The following is a 14,234-nucleotide window of genomic DNA, read 5'->3' as shown; positions in this document are numbered from 1 at the left end:
GTCCTTTTTGAGTAAATGCAGTTAGCTTTCAACTGCCTACCGTCTGCTGCCCAAAAAATACTCTGAAATATAATTTAAAATTGCCCCAACTCAGCTCCTTACTATACTGATCATGACGGTGCCTCAGCAGCAGGTGCAGTTCAGTGGGCTCGATGACATCAGGTGCTGAGCATCTGAGGAGTTGCTGCTTGCTGGGATCTGGCAGCATGGGGTTTCTACACGATACATCACACGTGAGAACACAAACGGTAAATAACAGGACTACAGCTTTGTTGCCATTTGAGATGATGTTAAAAATATCTGTTGTGTTTCAAGGCTCTGATTGTGTAATTCTGATGCAGGCAAGCTGCCTGGCGAGATACAGAAAAGAATACAGGACTAGGTTTAAAAACTGTCTTCATCTTCTGAGTAGTGTTTTTCTCAACAAAGGAGAATCTCATCATGGAAACCCAACAAAGGAAATTCAGTGCCCAGTGTTAAAAAAGGAATAATGCAAACCTTAAGACTTGGTGGTCTGTAGCTATACTTAATATATTGCAAACAAACAAAATTAAAAAGCCCACTTTTCAACCTCAGCAATGTTATTTTGAATTTTGCTCTCATTTTAAGGATGCTGCCTTCTCCAACTTCAATTTGCTTGTTGAGGCTTTAGACCACTGTTGCTGGCCTGCGATCCATCTCTGCTTCCAGCTTCACCATCTGCTGCATCTCCTTTGCCTGCAATCCAAAATAACTGCATGAAGCACTGCATTAGGCCTTTTGTTCAAAATGAAGCACGTTTTATATGATAGTGTCTGAGTGAAATACAGGCAAAACACACTGAAGATACACGTAATAACACTAAGTCTACCCCCACCCCTCCCTGCCCATGTAATTCTGTTTTCAAAATCAGATGTAATTCTTGGGAAATATTTCTGCTCCTATTTCAAGACTCCTGGCTTGACTTTCTAAAGAAGTCAATGTTACAATGAAGAAGCTTCAGTTTTGAGGATATTAGGCATATGCCAATCTGACTGTTTCTACTGATAGGATATGCAGGAAATGTCTCTGGGAATGTATGTTTCTCCTTCACTGTTGGGTGAGTACTGCAATGTGCTACTTCCTGAAATGTTTAGAGTTCATCTGTGATCTACGCTCGTTTCTTTCATAAAGACAATGAATGGCAAAAATTAGGCAGTGTAACATCTTCCTTGCAGTAGGGAAAATTTTTTAAGTAATAATTTTTTAATAAGAATTTAAAAAAATAATCTAAATAATATTTATTTTAAAACACCCTCCATCTGGCCTGGAGATCCTTATGATTGCAGATGTATTGTTTCACCTCACTCCTGCTATTTGCTCCATGGGATTACACACACTGAATCAACTTGACACTGTATCCAGATGCATTGTGCAGAACACAGTAATGAACGTGTGCCAGAGCTCGTTATAAACCCAGAATGCCTTGGGCTTTGCAAGCAGAGGGAAAGCACTGTATGGGAATTGTAACTGGCCTGGGAATCCCCTACTTAGAGAGCTCCTTTTTAATTCCCTCCCTCTCTCTCACACAGACACATACTCACAGACATTCTTGCTTCTCCTGCGTTTCAGTTATAGATCAGAAGTTGCCCTTTGGTTTGAAACTCTGCAGTTTAAAAGAACTGGAGTCGCCACCTCTTCATTTTATCTGAGAGCTCTCAAGCTGGGAAGTTATTTAAACAGATAACACAAGGGACTCTGAGTAAGCTAACCCATCCATCTTTACAATCAAGCTCCTGGGGATTAGGACAGGTTTAGGAAGAGGCAAAGCAAGCTAATATTTTCTTTGGTGTGACTGCTTTGTGTCTGTCACACAGGGAAGAATGGTTACTGGACTTGAGTTACGTGAGCTATGTTCCCCAAAGGGCTGTAAATGTTGCTTAGACAGGGAACTTTGTACAGAAGCTCCTACTTCAGGAGTTACCTATTCTGGATGTGCAAACACATATTTGCATATGCAAAAACAGGCAGATGTAGATCTAAATAATGAGATATGTGGCTATTTATATTGCAAGGTAACTGTGGGTTTGTGCAGATGTGATATATGTTCCTCCTTGAAAAAGTCTAGCCCTGTACTTTCATAATCATCATCATCATAATCATCTTGGGGGAAAAAAGTAATTATGATAATAGCAAAGCAACTGTCATAAATATGATTAAAAATTAATCAACACTCTCAATTTAAATGAGTTAAAACCTTGAAAGTAATGAAGAAATAATTTTAATATGAAAATATGGAAACGTAATAAATAAATCAATATGTACAACCTCTTCTGAAATTATGTGAAGTGAAATTCCAGATAAAACAAAACCCTGTGCTCCTTTCTTAGTGACTCATGCCTTTCATGTTTTAAGCTTGTGACTTAACAACTGGCACAGAGTGTCCAAGAAATACTCTGCATGCCAATATATGGTGTACGGAATTGTATTATATATAACTTGGTTTCAAAAAACACATTAGCATAATAGCAGGGTGCTGGTTTTTTGCTACTCTGAGGCTGGCTCAGCCAATGCATTCTGACCTGAACACACAAGCACCATACTTGAAGATGAGCCTTCTGGAAAGCAGCATTGAAGCTGCAGTGAATTAATGGAGTGGCAGCTCATGGAGCCTGCTGTCAATATGCTTGCTCTCTAGTGAGATCTAAGACAGGCTAACAAACATATACAGTTAAAGAAGCAGAAAAAACCTTTTTCCTAACCTAATGAATGCTTTTTTTCCCTCATTATATGTCTATAAATAAATGTTGTTAATGCAGGTGCTGTCAGACTTGGTGGTGTAAGATACAAGCATGGTATCAATTCAAGAAAATAATTCAGATCAGGCAATACTGTACAACTGGGATGTTTAAGCCTAATACAACTATTTCCCTTGGTAAGACAGGTGTTAATAGATTTCTTGTGGGTAACAATTATTTAGGAAGTCTCAGAAGCAGAGCCACATAATTTCCATAGCTTGTAATCATAGAATCATAGAATCATAGGGGTTGGAAGGGACCTTGAAAGATCATCTAGTCCAACCCCCCTGCCAGAGCAGGGTCACCTAGAGTACATCACACAGGAAGGCGTCCAGACGGGTCTTGAATGTCTCCAGTGAAGAAGACTCCACAACCTCTCTGGCCAGCCTGTTCCAGTGCTCTGTCACTCTCACAGTAAAAATTTTTTCTGATATTCACCTTAAACCTCCTATACTCCAATTTGTATCCATTACTCCTTGTCCTATCATGGGTCATCACTGAAAAAAGCTTAACTCCATCTTCTTGACACTCACCCTTTACGTATTTGTAAACATTGATGAGGTCACCCCTCAGTCTCCTTTTCTCCAAACTAAAGAGACCCAGCTCTCTCAGCCTTTCCTCATAAGGGAGATGTTCCACTCCCTTAATCATCTTTCTGGCTCTGCGTTGGACTCTTTCAAGCAGTTCCCTGTCCTTCCTGAACTGAGGGGCAAAACTCTACACTTGCCCTTGTTGAACTTCATCAGGTTTTTCCCCGCCCAAGTCTCCAGCCTGTCTAGGTCTCTCTGAATGGCAGCACAGCCTTCTGGTGTGTCAGCCACTCCTCCTAGCTTGGTGTCATCAGCAAACTTGCTGAGGGTACATTCTGTACCCTCATCCAGGTCGGTGATGAAGATGTTGAACAACACCGGTCCCAGTACTGACCCCTGAGGGACTCCACTAGTCACAGGCCTCCAACTAGATTCTGCCCCATTGACTACAACTCTCTGACTTCTACCTTTCAACCAGTTCTTGATCCACCTCACTGCCTGATCATCAAACCCATACTTGATCAACTTATCTACAAGGATGCTGTGGGAGACGGTGTCAAATGCTTTACTGAAATCAAGATAGACCACATCTACCGCTCTACCATCATCTATCCACCTAGTAATTTCCTCATAGAAGGCTATAAGGTTAGTCAAACATGACTTACCCTTGGTAAAACCATGTTGACCGCTCTTGATGACCCCCATGTCCTTGATATGCCTAGAGATAGTGCCAAGGACAACTTGTTCCATCACCTTTCCAGGGATGGAGGTGAGGCTGACCGGTCTATAGTTACCCGGGTCCTCCTTCTTGCCCTTCTTGTAGACTGGAGTGACATTTGCTATCCTCCAGTCCTCAGGCACCTCTCCTGTTACCCATGACTTACCAAAGATGATGGAGAGTGGCCTAGCAATGACCTCCACCAGCTCCCTCAGCACCCTTGGATGCATTTCACCCGGACCCATCGATTTATGGATGTCCAGATTACTCAACTGATCCCTAACCCAATCCTCATCTACCTGGGCAAACTCCTCCTTTATCTTGACTTCTGGGGCTGTATGAAACTGGGGCTCATGGGGAAAGCCTGCAGGAGTAAAGACAGAGGCAAAGAAGGCATTCAGCACCTCTGCCTTCTTTAAATCCTCTGTCACCAGGGCACCCACCTCATTCAGCAGTGGGCCTATATTGCCTCTGGTGTTAGTTTTGTTGGCTATGTATTTGAAAAAGCCCTTTCTATGGTCCTTAACCCGACTTGCAAGGTTAAGTTCCAAGGAGGCCTTAGCTTTCCTAGTTGCCTCCCTACATTCTCTGACAACAGTCCTATATTCCTCCCAAGTAACCAGCCCCTCCTTCCATAATCTATAGATTTTCCTTTTCCACTTGAGTTTGCCCAGCAGTTCCTTTTTTAACCACGCTGGTCTCCTAGCTCCCTTACTAGATTTTCTACCCATTGGGACACACTGATCCTGTGCTTGCAAGAAGTGGTCCTTGAATGTTGACCAGCTATCTTGAGCCCCTTTACCTTCTAGCACCCTGTCCCATGGGACTTCCCTTAACAATTGATTGAGGAGGCCGAAGTTTGCTCTGTGGAAGTCCAGGGTTCTGGTCCTGCTGGGTATTCTGTTCCTCCCACACAGGATCCTGAACTCCACCATCTCGTGGTCACTGCAGCCAAGTCTGCCATTGACCACCACTGCTTCAACAAGGCCCTCCTTGTTGGTGAGCACAAGATCCAGCAGCGCTCCTCTTCTAGTCGGCTTGTCCACCATTTGCATTAAGAAGTTGTCATCAATGCATTGGAGGAACCTCCTAGACTGTGAAAGGCTGGCTGTGTAAGTCTTCCAGCAGATATTGGGATAATTAAAATCTCCCATGAGGACCAAGGACTGTAGTTGTGAGACTGCTTTCAGCTGCCTGTAGAAAGCCTCATCAATTTCCTCATCTTGATCAGGAGGTCTGTAGTAGACTCCCACAACTGTATCACCCATACCACCCTGCCCTTTAATTCTTACCCACAGACTTTCAACTTGCCCCTCATCAGCCCCTGTACAAAACTCAATACATTCTAGTTGCTCTCTCACATAAAGAGCAACTCCACCACCTCGCTTCACCGACCAATCTTTCCTGAAAAGCACATAGCCGTCCATGGCCACATTCCAGTCGTGTGAGCTGTCCCACCATGTCTCTGTTATTGCTACCAGATCATAATCCTTAGACCGCACACAGACCTCTAACTCTTCCTGTTTATTCCCCATGCTGTGTGCATCGGTGTACAGGCATTTCAGGAAACAAGCAGAGCACACTGGTGGGACCAAATCCTTCTTAGACCACCTCCTTCAGGCCCTGGTATGTTCCTCTTGGGCTTGTCCCTAACAGACCCAGTTTTCTCCCCTTCCCCCTTCACATCTAGTTTCAAGCTCTCTCAATGAGCCCTGCTAAGTCCTGCCCCAAAAGCCTTTTCCCCCTCTGTGACAGGTGCATCTCACCTGCCACCATCAGGTCAGGTGTCTCATATAGCAGCCCATACAGCAGTAATGTGTGTTGGATTTTTAAGTGAATTTTAAAGCACTGGAAGCCTCTCCTCTTTTGACACTATAAAGCTATTTCTAGCCATCTACTCTACATTTTGCTATTCTTAGTGTGGAATTACTTATTTTATTACCATACTAATATATGTGGATACCCTTTGTCTGACTATCAGCATCAGCACTTAATCATAGGTATATTAACACTAAAATAGTTTTTTTATGATCAATAGGCCTTCTCCCAGACACAGTTTAGAACTGTAATCATAACTTTCAGTAAGGACAGGTAATGTACAATACAAATTCATCTCTAAGTACCTCCTCTGTGCATCAATGTTCGTATGCATCTGCATTTGAGATGCTACAGCACAAAATACTGCTAATATTGTGTCAGGCTCAAATATCTGTGTGCAAACAAGATTAACACTGTGTTCACTATGTCAATGGTACTTCCCAATGGTTGCATTTACAAGGAAGGCTCCAATGATAATGATTTAATTTAGAAGGAAAACACACTGAAATAATAGTTTGCTTATTATACGTCCATCCTACCTTGTGTTTGAGACACTGCATGACAGGATTTCAAAAGCTGTTTGTACAAAAATAATAATGTCAAAATTGAGTAATACAACAAGAAGCAAATTAAATGAATGAAAACTGAAGTGAGACTGAAAAATTAATGCAAGAAAAACATACATAAAACAAAACAAATTTAAATACATAACAGTTTGTACTGAAGGCTGTTTCCACCCATAATTCTAGTTTTCCACACTGTATATTTGTATGAAAAATTTTTTTCTTCTGTTTGATCAGGAAAAAAAATAATCATGTTTTGAAATGCTCATTAAACAAATACCACCTTTGTTTTGATCCAACCAGCTTTCAAACACCAATGTGTGTAACAACAAAACCAGACCCAGCTGGGGGTTTGCACTAGTGCACTTCTGGGGCTAAAAGAAGGTGGTCAAAACGGCAGGTATGAAAATGTATGCTCTGATGGATCAAATCAGACTGAGTTATAAAGCTGTTAAGGACTACCCCTGTGGTGGAGGCTGCCATGTGCTCACACAGAAGCGATAGCTTCCTGATGACCTTATTCCATGTAATCACGGATTATTTAAGCTGCCTCCATCTCTGCCTGAAACGGAGTATGAGCAAGCTCATGTAGGCTGTTACTATTTCTCAGCAGCGACAGCTGTAACCCCAGGTGAGGGAATTTTCTAATGGCTGAAAGAGGTGACTCCTTTAATTGACTCACATGTAGTTTCCAGCAACCTCCCTCCCTCATGCACAACTTGTTTATTGTGCTGTAGTAAAAAGCACAACTATAATCATTCCCTCTTGTCCTTATGTGTTTTATTAAATGAATCCAAAGCCCTCTGAAGCCGATGAAAAGAAACTGCTGATAACACCTCTCTCTGGATCAAACCCATAATTTGTTCTCATTTAGCACAGTTTACAGGGATTTCTCCATCCTGTTCTCTGCAGATCAGCAGCAGCCCAGCGGCCTCCCGCAGTTACTGGCCCCTCCTGCCTTTTGGTTAGGTGCAGGTCAGGCTTGAAGCAGACTGACTAACACATCCATTTGTGCTGATTCTTGGGGATGGCATCTACAGAAACCCTGTGAGGGAACAGACCAGGAACCTTAGCTGTTGTCTAGAAGGGAGGTGGAGCCATCAGAAGACAGAGGTGTGGTGGCTGGGGCTCAGTGCTAGCAGCTGCCTGGGATCCTACATGCTGTCACTCCCCTAGAAGCTCCCCAGGCTGCAGCTTTTGGGGCTGCAGGACTCTTTCCTGACAGTGGAAGTACTTGACTTGTGTGTACTGTTCCCTCTTGCCCTGCAAGATGGCTTCAATTTGTATTGTAATGTCTGCCAGAGAGTTCAAGTTCTGAACATTTGCTAAAAAAGAAGTACATTGCCCTTGACAGCAAGGGGTATGAAATGCACCCCTTTCTCTCTCAGCTCACTGAACTGCTGGGTATATTCCCCTTGCAGTTTATATTTGTGTGAGTGCAGTATTCCAAGTCTCTGCAATTATTACAGCTCTGCTGGCTCAAGCTTTGAGGAAGGGAACTGCAGAACACAGCATTGCTTCTACCAGAAATAAGATGAGGATTCTCCCTTCCTTGCCAAGTAGTTTTTCAATTAAAAAAAAAAAAAAAAAAAGCTTATAAACTAGCAGAAAATAATAAAGTATTTTAATTAGGAAAGGGTGTACTAGTACCGATAAAACTCCCCATGCTACTACATCTCTAAAATTCAGTCTATACTGTCTCAGTTCTGAAATGCTCTGTGCACGTTTCACCTCTATTTTCCCATCAGCACTATAAATTTAAGTCCCCAAATGAAGGAAAGATATTTACTTGAGGTACGTTTTGGAAGTAATTAAAATGGATATGCTGGGCCTTTTATGACTGTCATATCTGACTAATGAGTATCAGTGTGGCTGAACAGCTGAAAGAATGGACTCTGCCTAAGCAGTCAAGCTTTCACATGCTTATCTGAAACAAATCTGGTTCTGTATCATTATTTAAGTCACCTCACCTCTTCATTTTAACTCCCAAAGTAGGTAAGTGACCCAAACAAGGTCATTTTCCCAAGTCTGGTAATGACTTACATCCAGCAGCATTCTACTCAGCCTGATTTTGGTTACTGTTTTCACTAGCTTGCTTTTCTTTAAAGCCTTTAAAGTAAGATACCTGCTCATTTTGTTTCTCCAAGACTTCTAAATGCTCAAGCTGAACTTTTTTCAACTGATCCATTTCTTTTGACTGCTTCATTGCCAGCTGCAAGCATGAGAAAATAATTGGGGGGAAATGTAATATATTATTAACAAGCAAAATAAAAAATTTTTTGAAACATCTACATACATACATACAGTCTTGCCCCATTTCATGGTTCAAAACATCAACAGGAGGCCTATTTTATTACCCAATCTTAAGAAGAGCTATTAATAATATATTTCTATTATATACATTGCATATAAAATATTTATTACATAAAAGCAGCAAACACAACAATGAATAGTAATAGTGTGAATTTTAAATAGCTTCCTTTTATGTAGATGTTAGATTTTTCACACTACAATTATGTGGAACAAAGAAAGGACAAACATGTTTCTTTACTAGAGATGGATTCTCAACACAGGGAAATTAAAAGGAATATCCAGAAACAGTGCCCAGTGACTTTGTCAAGGTTATAGTTACCCTTTTTCTCTCTTCCAGGAACTTTTTTGTGTTGCTGCTGTTCAGTTCTCTGACTCGCCTAAAAAAATGCAAACGTTGTCCATGAAGACTCATTGGAAAAAAAAGAAACTCAAAAGCAAGAACAGAAAGAATCATCACAAACTTGTAAGGTATATTTTGGTATCTGATTATCTGTACCATGTGGGACTAATGGCAAATTGTACACTCCTCTGGCTATGCACTTTTACACTTAAAGGTTTCCAAGTACATTGACAGTACAATCAAAGACCTGAAAAAAAGGACCATGACTAGATGTTCAGCAAATGAAGTTATGAAGAAAGTTTGCTTTTTCCCTTACTCAAGAGTGGTGGACAGAACATTAATTAATTAATTTGTGTAGAACATTAATTAATTAATTTGTGTATCCTCTACTGCACTCTGCTCTCAATTTATTTCGGTATATCAAAAAGTGTGACATCTCTTAACAGTGGTAATAGAAATATCATCTGATGATCATAAGTTACAGCTTACCAATGCTGTAAGGTTCTTAAAGCTGTTATTTAAGCAAAAAGGTTAAGTATACAATTAAAATTGACATAAAATACCTAAGTGAAAAGTGTCTATTCCCAAAATTGCTGTCATGAAATACACCAAAACAGTTCAAAGAGCCAAATCAACCAGCTGCAAAGCCTGAAAACCGGAACTGCATTCAGCCTGCTTTCAAATCTGGGAACAGATTTATCTCAGAGGCATTAGTGGAGGTATTAACATTAACTAAGCACACAGTTTCCAATAGCTCCAATAACTCATCTTCCTGATGTGCCAGGAATCTGTAACACTCAAGAGACTTTGTTCAGCAGGAACAAGTTCAAGCCTTTTGATCAAAACAGCCCAGCGCCAAGGAAGGAATGTAAAAGAGGAAAGAATGAGCCAGATGGCAAGCCCAAAGTGAAGTGGAAATCCAGAAGGCTTATGAGACATCATCATGGAGTGTCTGCTTTTATCTATTTGGAGAGTTTTAGGATAAATAGAAGAAACTTAGAATGCAGCTCAATCCTCCAAAAAGTCACAGTAGCTGGTACTGGCAAGTGTCTCTCTAGTCTCCTAAGTCAATTAATGCTGTTAGTCCCAAACGTGCTGTGAATAACCCAGTTTCCCAAATGCAGTGGTGCCCTTGGTTTGCAGAGCCTGGATGCTGGCCAGGCCTCCAATGACAGCACAGAACAAGGGACAGAGCTGCAGTTCTGCTCAAGAGTGGAGAAGCAACATGTGTGCTCAATGTTGTGGAGTACATCTCCTGCTCCTTCACTCCTATTTTCTACCCCCCTTCTCTGCTGACTATCATCACTTTTAGCAATCCTTCCTCTGTTCCACCTCTCCATGTTAGCAACTGATGAGGGAGAAAGCCTTTCTTTGGCACCACACTGTGTGTGATACTGCCTCTCCATTTATTCTCACTCCAACTGGAACCAAACCTTAGACTCCATCTGAGTCCGAAAAGGCCCCCATTTCATTTAAAAAGCAAGAGCATTTTAACTGCAATCATTAAAACTCTTACATGTGTTTCAATTTAATAGTGTGAGTAGATCTACACCTGCCAGTCACAGCTGATGAGTATGAAGAACCTTTTTGTTCCCCTGATCACGGCATTACTTTTATGAAATGGCTAAATACAAGACAAGCAACATTTTTCCTAAAATGGTCATCTAAAAATACATTCAGCACAAACATTAAACATTGTTTCCACAGATAAAACCATGGTTTTAATAGAATTAATCCACGACTTCACCTGTCAGCCTTTGATGGCATTCTTCCCATCTCAAGAAGGGAGATCTGGTACTTACCTCTCTCTTTCAGCTTTATTTTTGATAGATTTGTCTTGGCTTATGGCTTTGCTATTCTCCATAGATATTTTAGCCTGGTTAGCACGCATTTCCTTGCTTTCCCTAGGTAAAACCAAACAAAGTAATTAATGCCTAGATGCAACTGTTGTTGAGGTTGGCTTCCTAATACTACTCTACACTGTGGTTAATTTAGTCCTTGAAGCATTAAGGAAGAGGAAAGAACAAATCCTCTGGGTAGATGGTATACAATTTGAGCAAGCATTCAGAAATCTGCATTTGTTGCAGAGCACATAATCTGAAAGATCAGTTTGAAGCATTTTTATACTTTGAATCTTACAAAAGGGTATAAAATACTCATTTTCTCCCTAGCATATGAGTTGTCCAAGTCTGAGGTACTATCAGCTATTAAGAAAAGGCAATTTGTCTTTTAAAACTGCCTACAAAATTTACAAATCCTGCACTCAGAACATGATTGCAATGTGAGTACCCAGAATATTTGCTAGCTGTGGTACGAACTGCCCAACTTCCTGTTAAGACTTCTGCTTTGGGCCTGAATAGAACCCTGTGATTAAAAGCATGGCCAGCCTTGTGTTTGGTTTCTCCTTCTGGCCCCATGAACCTTGTAGCCTTTTGTGTGACACAAGACAGCTTTAACAGGAGGGTGGCAATCACTTTTCAGGTGTAATGTCCTGAGTGCTGGGGTTTGACTCAGGAGGTGGAAAACCTCTTCAGTGTAGTAGGAAAACAGAAAATAAGTGAATAAATATCCTGTTGTTTTAAAAAGAAAAGGGGATTGTGATTTTTTGTTGGGAGCAATGCCACAGATGATGACTTACAGAAATGGCTTATGAGCTGTGGGTGAGCAGAAGGCTTTTTGTCACTCAGGGTAAGCCAGTCAGACTCCAAAAGTGCTGTCCCAAAAGGCCAGCTCTTGCTTTCTGCCTGCTTAGCATTCCAGTATTTGCAGCTCCTGGTCTCAAGCGCTTATTTAAACAGGAATGATATATGGAAATCAGGCAGCAAATAATGAATTGTCAAGTCCCCAGTAGTGCATAAACATCTAAAAGTTACACGCTGTAAACCAAAGCAGTGCCTTAGTGTCTTTTTCTGGCCATGATCTTAAGTCGAGCGTTAAACAATCATTGTGCTTATTAAGCCAAAATTCTAAGTATTTTATATGCACAGAATAGGAGGAGTGTGGCACAGAACAGTGCTTAAATTAATGAAATGTCACTGAATCTTATTTAGCTTTCTTTCATCTCTAAACTACATTAATAATTAAGTAGCATGAGTAAACTTTGTTCCACAACTTACATTTTCCACAGCTTAATGTTTTTATTTGAGAAATGCAGTGTATTTTTTTTTCCTCCAAGAATGCATAAGGTGAGAAACATTTCCTGAATACAGATTTAAAAGCAATAGTATCACAGCAAAAATTAGACTGTGTTCTAAAAAAAATGTTGTGGCAAAATCACAATTAATTCCAACATTCCTTTCTCCAAATAAAATCTTCTATTTTCTATACTGGATTTAAAGTAATTTTCAGGGACACTCTCTTAAGAGCAGTACTGAAATTATTTATTTTATTACTGTGCTCAAAGGCATGAAAAAAGTGGAGTGTAGGTGTTCAAATTGATTTAGCCTATTTGCATCAGATACAATTTTAGAGTGAACGAAGTTAAGAGGATTAGAGGACTACTGTGCATCACTGGTGATTTCAAAATGAGGCTTTGGCCATGGATATGACTGAAAGAGCCAACACATCTGTATGCAACTGTGTCTCCATTCTGCAAACTATAACCTAGCTCTGAGTTGCTCTGTTGGGTCTTTTTGGGTGTGTTAGGTTTTCACTTTTTACAAGAGGTTAAAAAGTATTATTAACAGAAGAAATGAAAATATCTTATCATCCTTTTAAATCACAATGAAGCACTTGCAGGCAGCACTCCCTGCTTCAAAACAGAGCTTCCCAAAGATGGGGCTAAAGTTCTTGTGCCAGTTCACTGCCCAACTGCCTGGTGTGGGGGCTTCACACTGGGTCTCAAGTTTAGCCCGTGGTGGCTTGGCAGTGCTCCACCACCACCAGAGAACTCCCTCCTACCCAGCAGGGGTGGTGACACCTGTCACCTGAGATAACTGGACGAAGGAGATAAGCCAGGATGGTAAAGAAAACAAGGATTCTGAAAAACATGGCATATGAACAGCAAGATTTAACTACTGAATTCCTGCTGTATCATACTGACTGCAACTCTGGAATTCTCTACAAACATGCCTTTTAAAGGGATACATTAAACATGTAAGTCTATCCTTGGAATTTATGCATATACTTAGATGACATTAAAGTGCATTAACATGTTATTTTATGTCACCAGTATTGTTTGAATGACTAGAAAACTCATCTATTAAAAAAACCCCACAAAACCCCCCAAACAACAACCCCACCAAAAAAAAGAAACCCCAATAAAATAAAGAAATAACCCCCCCAAAAAAACCCTAACAAGCCACAAATGCATCTAACTTATGTTATTTTATCTGGAGTATATAAGACTTGTGAATAACAGCTTCATGTCCCCAACTTCTGAACTGCTGCAAGCTCACTACATCCCAGTCAGTCAAGCTAACCCAGTCTGGGAATGCAGGAGGCACAGCACCCTGGAGTTGAATAACCTTCAGATTTTTAGTAGTATCTGCTGTCTTCTGCTTTGTTTTTAAATTAGTTCAAAGCACAAACTGTAATTGCTTTTTGTACTGCACATGGAGGGAAAAGTATCTACCCTACAGCAGATAATGACATCATTTCAGATTCCTGATCTTTCCTACTAAGCTTGTGTCCTCTGCTGTGACAGCTAACTCATTACCTCTGCTCACAGAGAACAAGCATGCTGAGACCATGGTCCACCTCCCACCCCGCTCACAGATACAGCCTTTTTTCCCCTACAGTTACTCAAGTTGTCTCTTGATTATTGCCTACACCCACACAAATACATGCAAACGTATGCCTACACACAAATGCCTACAGAATCTTACAAATGGTTAAGTGCAAAGTCTCTTCGGGGCATTATTATAAACATTTCAGTATTTCACATTCCAAATTCTTCTGAAACATTCATAGATTCTCACAGTCTTAAATTTGTTTTAAACAGGAAAGTCCCCAGCCTGCACATATAGGGATTACACACAAATTCCCAAATAAGCAGAAGCAGACACGATTTGCAATGAATAAAGCAGAAAAAAAATTGAAGGTTGTGACTCCTCGGACAGCTGTGAAGAAAAATTTCTCAGTGTTTTATCAGGATGTAGATTTTGAGGTCTGGTTCTTAGTAGCTCTGAAAGCAGAACAATACATGGACTGAACACAAATGACTTCTAGTAAGAGAGCAAGAGCCATTACTAAGAA

General features: G+C 40.7%; 2 protein-coding genes across 6 annotated transcripts in view; both read right to left on the bottom strand.

Annotated features, from left to right (window-relative positions):
* The window catches only part of LOC127382866 (1-phosphatidylinositol 4,5-bisphosphate phosphodiesterase beta-4-like), a 290,239-nt gene that overhangs the window by 105,384 nt on the left and 170,621 nt on the right, over positions 1-14,234 (bottom strand).
* PLCB4 (phospholipase C beta 4) overlaps positions 67-14,234 on the bottom strand; it is a 184,804-nt gene continuing 170,636 nt past the window's right edge. For 3 of the 5 annotated variants that reach the window (XM_051615381.1, XM_051615380.1, XM_051615382.1), the window contains 5 exons: positions 10,841-10,942; positions 9,018-9,075; positions 8,511-8,597; positions 6,362-6,398; positions 67-717 (listed from right to left, as the gene is read on the bottom strand). In XM_051615381.1, coding sequence (XP_051471341.1) covers positions 629-717; positions 6,362-6,398; positions 8,511-8,597; positions 9,018-9,075; positions 10,841-10,942 — 373 coding nt within the window. In that variant the 3' untranslated portion in view covers positions 67-628. The remainder of the gene's footprint in view (positions 718-6,361; positions 6,399-8,510; positions 8,598-9,017; positions 9,076-10,840; positions 10,943-14,234) is intronic. The other 2 variants (XM_051615383.1, XM_051615384.1) reach the window with 1 other exon arrangement.

This window comes from Apus apus, chromosome 3 (assembly GCF_020740795.1).
Source record: "Apus apus isolate bApuApu2 chromosome 3, bApuApu2.pri.cur, whole genome shotgun sequence".
Taxonomy (NCBI): domain Eukaryota; kingdom Metazoa; phylum Chordata; class Aves; order Apodiformes; family Apodidae; genus Apus; species Apus apus.
The sequence above is the reverse complement of the archived record's forward strand: the minus strand, read 5'-3'. Positions and strand labels throughout refer to the sequence as shown.